This window comes from Arachis hypogaea, chromosome 9 (genome assembly GCF_003086295.3).
Source record: "Arachis hypogaea cultivar Tifrunner chromosome 9, arahy.Tifrunner.gnm2.J5K5, whole genome shotgun sequence".
NCBI lineage: Eukaryota > Viridiplantae > Streptophyta > Magnoliopsida > Fabales > Fabaceae > Arachis > Arachis hypogaea.
The window spans coordinates 10654848-10664463 of record NC_092044.1 but is presented as its reverse complement, the minus strand read 5'-3'; the positions used below and the strand labels follow the sequence as shown (position 1 = coordinate 10664463).

General features: G+C 34.3%; 2 protein-coding genes across 21 annotated transcripts in view; both read right to left on the bottom strand.

Annotated features, from left to right (window-relative positions):
- Nucleotides 1-2359: 2359 nt before the first annotated feature.
- LOC112710336 (uncharacterized) lies at nucleotides 2360-5206 on the bottom strand. The gene is made up of 2 exons (XM_025762510.3): nucleotides 4787-5206; nucleotides 2360-4578 (listed from the first exon to the last, which is right to left on the bottom strand). Exon 2 carries the CDS (start codon nucleotides 4568-4570, stop codon nucleotides 3584-3586), a length of 987 nt encoding a protein of 328 aa, XP_025618295.1. The 5' UTR covers nucleotides 4571-4578; nucleotides 4787-5206; the 3' UTR covers nucleotides 2360-3583.
- An 847-nt stretch (nucleotides 5207-6053) lies between these two features.
- LOC112710334 (uncharacterized) overlaps nucleotides 6054-9616 on the bottom strand; it is a 28287-nt gene continuing 24724 nt past the window's right edge. For 7 of the 20 annotated variants that reach the window (XR_003811629.2, XR_003811627.2, XR_003811624.2 and 4 more), the window contains 5 exons: nucleotides 9315-9503; nucleotides 9116-9226; nucleotides 8879-8959; nucleotides 8435-8670; nucleotides 7461-8026 (listed from right to left, as the gene is read on the bottom strand). Coding sequence is in view for 7 of the 20 variants with exons in the window: in XM_072202487.1 (XP_072058588.1) it covers nucleotides 8491-8670; nucleotides 8879-8959; nucleotides 9116-9226; nucleotides 9315-9503 (561 nt within the window). In the remaining 13 variants the exon portion in view is untranslated. Of the gene's footprint in view, nucleotides 6564-7460; nucleotides 8027-8372; nucleotides 8671-8878; nucleotides 8960-9115; nucleotides 9227-9314; nucleotides 9504-9616 lie in introns of those variants that run through there. The other 13 variants (XM_072202487.1, XM_072202486.1, XM_029288896.2 and 10 more) reach the window with 4 other exon arrangements.

Genomic DNA, 9616 nt, shown 5'->3' with positions numbered 1-9616 from the left:
AGGTATACATTTGAAACATATATAAAATGGTATATAAAACATTCTTCTAAAATAATTATTGGTTTTCCAGTTTTTAGTCTCTATAAAAATTAAGTTTTTACTAATAAGAGATCCAAAGATATAATTAAGGATACTACAAATAAAAATTTGAAAAAAAGATGTAAAAATAAATCAAAAGTGAAAGTATATCATTCACATGTTACGAAAACAATTTTAAATGCTTCTATCTTCATAAAATTATTTTTAAAAATTAAAATATATAACAAAAATAATAAAAAAAATTATTTTTCTAGACATAAATAGCAAACAAATAATGATAAAAAATGTTACGCATATAATTAAAGTGCTAAAAAATACATAAAAAATAATTCAGGCTATTACCATACCTCATCAGAGCACCTTCTACCATAGGTACTGTATTAAGGTCGAAATCAATTGCCATACAAATTATAATGATAAAAACAATTTCATATAAAATTTCTTGATTGATACACTATTGTGTTTGTAATGGTGCTATTCTTGTGATTTTTGAATGAATATGATTGAATTAACATAAAGTATATATTAGGATAGGTTTCATGTTTCATATCTCTAATAATTGATGATAAATACTATAATGGACAAAGAATCAATTGTAATTATTTAATGTAATTGATATTATAACCATTGTTCTTAAATATAATTATTAATCTTTATTGTATTTTTATATATAAAAATCAAATTATAAAAAGGAATATTAAGTATTGATTACAATAATATCTAATAAAAACGGATATGATTTTATAATTAATATCATTAATAAGTAGATTTGATAAGAACAGTGATAAGTAGAATGATAAGAGAGTGAGATAAAAAATAAAATTGATATTAAATGATATAAATGAAGTGAATTATGAAAAGTTTTAGCTAATTATGGCTGAAAAATTTTGGTTACCAAACTTTTTTCATCAAATAAATAAAAGAAAAAGAGAGAAATTCTAGGGTTTGTTTTTGTTTGTTCCTTGTGCGGGAGAATAGTGATCTGAGAAGTGAGAAATATAATGTGGATAATGGAGTTATAATAGGGTGCGTTAATTTGAGTATAGAGATTGAAGGGTGAGGTCACGAGGGGCGGGGATCAGTTTAAAATTTTTTAAATTTTGAATTTAAAAATTTAAAATTAAGAATAATTGACCATTTGTACCCATGATAGTTCAGAATGCTGACAAATGTACTCATCGTAGAAGGAAACTGACTTTGTAACCATGAGAGATGGGCTCTGTGTGACAAAAATAGCCTGGCTTGGGTTGGCACCTGCTTCGGGTTTGTATAGTCCTACATGGCAATCCGAACCTCCCAAAGCCCAATCCACGTGGATCTGAACGTTGTATACGTAGGTAATGGTTGAAATGAAAACCCTAGCAAGCTCTCTTCCCCAATTCGAACCATAACCCTAAATCTAAAATTTTGTTGCAATTCGAACCATAACCCAGAGTGATCTCAGAACCCCAGCGATGTCATCACGCAGATTTAACTCAGATGGAAATTTTGGAACTCGCAGCAGTTCTTCAAGTTCAAAGAAGATGAAGGAGAAGAAGCTCGACGGCAAATGTTTCTGTGGGAGAGATATTGTGTTGATGGAGTCTGGAACGATTACGAACCCTAACAGATGGTTCATCAGATGTCCTCTATGGGCGGTAAGGGACAGCTGCTATTGTTGTTGAGGTTAGTCAATGATTTCTGAGTTTTAATTGACAAATTTGGGATTTTTTTTTTCTCTTAGACAAGAGATTGCAGATACTTTGTTTGGGTGGATGAACTCGAACAAGGATGGGAGGGCGTGGCAAGATGTTTAGCCAAGAGGAAGTTCGAGCATTGTTATGCAACACCTGATGATGGATTGACTCTGAATTCAGGGGGAAAAATCTGCAAGCATCCTCAATTATGGCTAAGAAGATAGACAAATTTAGGGTTGAAATTAGGGGTGAAATTAGAGGAATTAGAGTGATGATTATTACTGTTGCACTGGGGGTAGCATTTTGTCTGTTTTGTGAGTTGTATTTGGTTATGAAATCATAAGACTTGTAAAAAGAGAAGTCTTTGTTCTGTCATAGTTAATATTTTTGAATGATATTGGCATAATATGGATTGTTCCTAATCTATACTAGTTTGATTTTCATGTGATACATTGATGTAGATACACAATGTTTGAACTTGTTGCTGCAATCTAAAATGATTCTGATAACATTAAGGATCAAACAGTAAGCTGAAAATTAGCAACCTGATAATTTTGCTTTTCAATATATGAGTAAGGAACAAATTGGATGACGAAAATGTTGTAACAATAACAAAAGTGATATCAAAAAGAGGCAAAAGATGGCAGGTATATAATTGCCTTAACAAGTAAATTGTTCATTATATATATATATATGGATGCTGGAGGCACCAAATATTCTGATATTAGACAAAAAAGTCAAGTACTGGCCACTGAATTTACACCCTCAAAAAAAGCCTTACTAAGTCAAAACTAAGCAATAGGATGAAAATGCATCAGAAAACACAAGAGTTATGTATCTCACAAGTGTAACCTAAAAACAACAAAAAGCCAGATTCCAAATTTTGCAGTATTAGTCTATGATATTGGGGTCGAGTTACTGCTCCCGCTTGATAAACCATTTTTTCCTCTACTTGATCCCCGTATCCTGCCTCAACCTCTACCTTGACCTCTCCCTCTATCAGATGTGCCTGGACCTGTAGCTGTTGGAGTCACAACTCCAGGTGTGGGCATGAACTGCATAAACCGGGTGCTTGTTCCTGCACTAGCACCTTGTAGTGGATGTGGTGTAGTTTGAGAGTTGTGTGTGGAGGGAGTTGTTGCTGGCTGGTTGGCAGCTGGTGTACTTGGCTGCTGTCTTCAAAGCAAACATAGATCCTCAAAAAAACTGGATTTAAATAAGGCATGAGATTTGTTTGTATCCTTACTGTCGAACCTGGATTAGTCTTCAATATCTGGTTACCATAATCACGAAGTCGTGCATATTGTGCAATCTCAGAACCTTCAATCCGCTCTTTTGCTTTCTTCATAGATCTATAAATTTTCCTTTTATTGATTAGTACATCATACTCGGATCTGAAGTATTGGTCAGCCTCTCTAACTGTCAAGTTTGGCTGCACTCGAATCCTCTCCTCCAACTCATCTATGACCCACTTTCCATCTGCTGACTTACATCGATTGTCCCTACTACATGTATGTTCATTTACGAATGTCTTTACCTGAAAACTTGCTGGAAATGTTCTCTTGGCACAGTATATTTGCCAAGGACACTCCTCATCATAGCATATAGCCTTCGATCTTGTAGAATCACATCGAGCAAAGAATATGCTCCTTCCAATATTGATATTAAACTTTCTAACAGCCTTCCTGAAGTGGCTTAGAGTTTCAAACTCCATCCCAACCTCCAACCGAACCTGGTTAACTGGAGCATCAGGATTGCTCTGAGGAAAAACTGGAGTTTGTTCGGTATCGTCGTCACTTGCTATGCTATGCAATTCCTCTGATTCATAGCAATGATGACCAGGATTTTCATCAGAGAAATCATCATCATCAACGGGGACGTAGAAGGTTGGAGGCTTGTCTGGATCGGGGTTTGGAATGAAAGACTGGCCTGTAGGGGGGCCTCCCAGTTGATCTCCTCTTATTCACCTTTGGCCTTCCCTGAACCTCCTCTGAAGGATTGCTCTGATCATTCTGGGGAGTCCTATTGGTGTCAGAGGGTGGGACTGTCTGAGAGATTGATTGTGAGAGTGGATTCCCATATGGATGAGGGGTGTATTGGGTTAGTTGTTCTGGTTCAAGAGGTGCAGAGACATTGGGTTCAGAAGCAGGGACTGAGTCTGAACAAGCAGTGTGTGTTGGGTGCTGATCTTGTTCAATAGGTGGCTGGGAAGGTTGGGACTGACTTGGTGGTGGTTTATCTGGTATGCCAGGTGTTGGGGGAGGCTGAGAAACCTGTCCTGCCTCAACAGATCCTGAGAGTTGTGGGTCTGCTGTCTCCTCTTCCATAGTGATATTGTGGTTTATCTGGGCCTTACTCCTTTTTCGGTCATCCATCCCAACTTGCAGATTACTTACAATATCAGCATCATCCTCATCTTCTACTACTATCAACCTTCTTTTGGGACTCTTTTTCGGAGTTGGAACCCTTTTAGCACAACGCTTTACTCTCATCTTTGATGGAGTCATGTTGTTCTCCTCCACTAACACGGGCTCATCCACCGGATGCTCTGTATATACATTTACTCTGTTACTGTTCTTCACAGCTGTCTCATACATCCTAATTATATCCATGTCAACCTTGAGGTCCCTCAACCCATCATCAAGCCCTTTCCAAGGTTCCAGCCAGAAAAATTTAGAAACAGATGTATATCCTATGTCCTTCACCAAATCAGATACGAAAAAACCATTCAAGGTATCAACATTAACCCTCTCTATCTCTGTGACTTCACCACCAACATAAGTAAGCTTCCCACACGACCCTCTCTCAAACTGTCCTCTATGATTAATACACAGTGTTATATGGATGGTGGCCATTCCTGAAACTGAAATAAACCAGCACATTCTAAGATAACAGTGCACGTTACTACATCTAACACAAACCATAAATCAACTACTTCAGCACCTAACAGAAACCCTAAATCAATTAATCAACTAATTTAGCAACTCTCAGCCATGATTTCATATGGTAATGTAATCTGTCCAACTAGTCTCAGTGACATTTGAAATAAATTAACACTGGCAATGACATACCTCAGCTCTCTGCCGAGCAAAGGGGGTGACCTCTACACTGTCGGCGACGAAATCCCAGGGTTCGAGCTCCGCTGCCTATTCCTTGCAAGTTCCTCTTCCAGGTTCTCGTTTTGATGGCTCTGTACTGCTCCAAATGCCTTTTCCAACTTCCGAATGACAACGTTGAAAGCCGTAGCTTCAGGGTGATGGTTTGGGAGTGTTCCCGGCGTCTTCTCCGGCTAGGAAACAAAAGGACGTTCTCTGCTAGAGCATAGTCAGGGTCCCGCGAATTTCTCTTCAATGTTAAATTCCACGTGGATTGGGCTTTGGGGGTTCGGATTGCCATGTAGGACTATACAAACCCGAAGCAGGTGCCAACCCAAGCCAGGCTATTTTTGTCACACGGAGCCCATCTCTCATGGTTACAAAGTCAGTTTCCTTCTACGATGGGTATATTTGTCAGCGTTCTGAACTATCATGGGTACAAATGGTCAATTATTCTTAAAATTAATTATTAATAATTATAATTAATTGAATTGTTCACTTTTTAACTGGTTAGGCACTTGATTCTTTATATTTTTCTTATATTTATATATAAAAAGATTTTTTTTAAAAAAAGTAAAAAATCAATTGATCTTTTGAATTATTTTTTTATTATTTTTTGATAATTCACACATATGCAACACAAAGTATGAGAACTCAAAATATACAATCCACTATAAAAAGAGAACAAAGAGAAATAACAAAACACAAAAACAAACAACACAAAATACCTCAAAACAATACCTATACTAGCCCATAGATCATTAAATTATGTATCAAAAGATCATCTTTTTATATCTTTTTATTTGTTTTAGACTTAATATTTGTACTTATATGCACATCAATTACTCCTATATTATCAATTTTGACACAATCATTTTATTTATTCTATAACTTCTTCTTTTAATTTTTCTATTACTAATATTCCATTATTAAAGATAATATTATTTTTATATCTCTATGTGTATCATATTACAAAAAAAAAAATACCATTCACACTTCCTTTATATCTTTTCTTATTTCCAAACCTTAAAGCATTTTTTGGTAATTCTAGGCCAAATCTAATTCACACTTCATTCCACCAAGATTGATCCCTACACCTTTCATATACAATCACATGAGAAAAATAAGTGATGTACAGTTTTCAGTATGTTTTATCAACTTTTAAATGACAGAAATTTCTTGGTGTTTTATCAATATTTTTTTAATTGATTCATTTGTTTAATCAATTTTTGAATGACAGAAATTATTTTTAATATAGACAATATTTATGTATTATGCAGTTATACTTCATCAGTGTGTCATGCCACAATATAAAACTACAACATTGTCTGACTCAACATACAAGTTATGTAACTTGTATTGCTTTAACTTGAACCAACTTTTGTAGAAAAGAGGGATATATGGCAAGCTCTTATCTAGGAGCAGAACTAGATGAAATATTAAAAGGAGTTAAAAATATTTACATAATAAAATAAAATTTTAAAAAAAATTAAATTAAAATTTACATATAATTTATGTATAAAAAATTAAAATTAGGGGACCATTATCCCTCTTTCCCATTATGTGGCTCCCCATCAACACACAAGTAGCATGTTGCCTATGGTGGAAGCAGCTTTTTCAGCAAAGCAGGACGCATGTCGAGCCAACCTTAACATGGAGGCCGCGTGCTGCAACAGGTGGTGTAGAGATTCCTTTTCTTTTCCAAAGAATCTGCACAACTTTTCAGTGTTTGCATGCAGGGGATATGGTTGCTCTGAAAAGAAACGATGCAACAGAAGTTGGCTTTAAAAGCTTCCCACCTGAGTTTCCCTCCTCACTCATTGAATCATATTGTGAAGAGAGTTGAGAGTGTTTAAAGTTCAGAGTTTAGAGGATGAAGAGAATTTTCAGTGTTTTATTGAAAGTATTTAGTAAGATTTATATATAAAAAATTATAAACACATATTTAATAAAAATGGTACATAATTATATGTCAGCAGCATAATATATTATCAACTATTTGAGCCAACATAACTAATTTAAAGCTTATTATTTGATTAATATCTTAAATGTAATTATTTTGGTTAATATTATTATTAGCAATATCAGTATAGTTAATTATTTGATTTTTTTTAGATTTTCTATGATGATAATATTGTTATTATTTTTTCAATTTTTTGTTATTAATTTTTATTTCCTATTATTATTTTATTAATTAATAATAAATATATTTTTTGGATATGCTATAATTTTTTTATTTTCTGTTATAATATAATATTTTATATTTTTTTAATATTAAAATTAATAAATAATATACATATAAATTTTTTTTGGAATTTTCTGTATTAATTTTTTTATTTTCTGTTATAATATTATTATGTTATTTTAAATTTTAATTATTAAAATTAATAAATAATATAAATATTAATAAAAAGTTTGAATTTTCTGTCACTCCCATAGTCATCTTCGTTCTCGTCACAGGCTTCGTATATAACTTCGAACTATTCTTTGCTAATTGCTATCACTGTTCATTCGTTTGTACACTTCAATTCTGTCATCTTGAACGTCTCGATTATGTTGAATCTCATCCACAACTATATATTCAAACTCAATATACAACTTAATCTTTGGGTGTTGCACCTGAGTTTGCTACTGAATATGAAACATATACTTGTTTCGTCAATGATCGGCATAAATCTCAAACTGTATTAAGCCACTAAATACGATAACTGGACTCCTGTAGAGAATATTGCCCACCCTCTTTAAAATATCATTCTCTATGCTTTGACAGACCGTATTATAGTTCTGCAAACGTGATAGTGTATGGAACCACAAATGAAAACAGATTCTCACACGCAAAGATCATCTCCCATATGTATTTCGTATAATCTCACCGTTGTGATAAACCACTATATTTGCGGTGCCCTCCATTACACTAACAATGCACTAAAACACCTTTCTCGCAATGAAGTAAATTGGTAGCGAGTTTTGGTTTTTATAAGCAGAGGACCTACCTCGCAGGTTACATGTTGGTATCGCATCGAATCAGCAGCTGTTACGTGTCCAACACGCAGTATGCGTGTTGCTTTCGTTGCTCACCACGTGTCTAACACGCAGGGTGTGTGTTGTGCCTGATCTCGACACATGTCCATCATGCTTCATACATGCAAAATCAGCACATAATGACCTGGGTATTGGGCCTGCCATACTTGCAACGTCCACTCACCTGTATATATACTAAAAAAGCCAATTTTCAACAAAAACCCACATTTTTTCCATATTAAAAGAAAAGCTTTTGAATGATTCATTTGCAGTAATTTTCTTTTTGCCTTGGAACAGAGAGATCAAAGTGGCTGGGTTAAATTAGTTGGTCTTATTCAATTCTCAAAACATTGCTATTTTTCTTTTTTTGGCGGAAAATTTTTCCCAATAATTCTCCAAGGTAAAAGAAGCAATTCAGTAATGGTCATTGGTATATGAATGTAGGTACAAGGCAAGTTTTAGGGATTTGGAAATATATTATTATTATTATTATTATTATTATTATTATTATTATTATTATTATTATTATTATAGAAGAAAATAATGAGATCCATGATGTTATTAAATTCTTATCAGAAGGCAATACAACAGCAAAAACCATACATGATTGATAATCTGCAATGGAATCCTAGCTACTTCGGCTTGCAAACATGCAGAAATCATGCCTTTCCTGCTGAACCAAAGAGATGCATCTTTTCTGCAACCACAGCTTTCATGGCTTCCTTTGCAGAGGCCATAACATGAACTAGATCTTTCTGTGGAGTATTGAGGGAATCCATGTAGGCCTTCCTTACTTCAGTATTAACATTGAACTTCCTAACACCAAGGTTTATGCATTCCTGTCAAGAATTAAAGAGGGGGTTGGCACTATACATTGATAAAATAAGGATAATTTGTTGCATCATTAGGGTAACTTCCAAATATTGTAATGTATACCAATTTTGTAACTTGAGCTCAATGCACAAAGCATGCTAAAGTTTAATTTGACTGACAAAAACATAAAGGGGAAACACTGAGAATCGCGACGTATCACCACTATAACGGTACCTTAACAAGTTCTTCGGATAAGCCAGATGCTCCATGAAGCACCAGGAAAACTCCTTTCTTCAAGCTCAATGCATGCAGTTCCTAAACAAATTTAGAACGCCAGTTTCAGAATTGATGAAAAAACATGAATTTCTGTTCAGGTATAGTCTTCAAAGTTCTATATCCTTTTTTTCTTTTAAGAAAATAATAGTATATAATAAAGTTTCATAAAGAATATGATTAGAAAATTATTACTACCTTCAGTAAATCAAATTTGAGATTTGGACCACTTGCAGGGTATTTTCCATGCACATTTCCAATACACACTGCCAAAGCATCTATGCCGGTCTCATCGATGAATTTTTCTGCCTGAAATTGATGAGAACAACGTTAACAGATTTAGCAATTTCAAGCACAGAAGAAAATTTGAGTTGATAGCATAGAGGAAGATAATAACCATCTTAACATCTGTTAGCTTTGCTTCATATTCTTCCACAGTCAAATCATCTTCCGTCCCAGACAACCTTCCTAGCTCAGCTTCAACCAATATCCCTTTCGAGTGAGCCAGCAGTGATATAAATTTTGTGTATGCAGTGTTTTCATTGAAGGAAAGATGTGAACCATCTACCATCACAGAATTGAATCCCTAATATCATTGCATCACAGATGCAGTTTCAACTTAGAGAATTATGGAGATCATAAAGCAATAACTAAACATGAATGCACCACATCATTTTTGTGATTAAAATGGTTTCTATA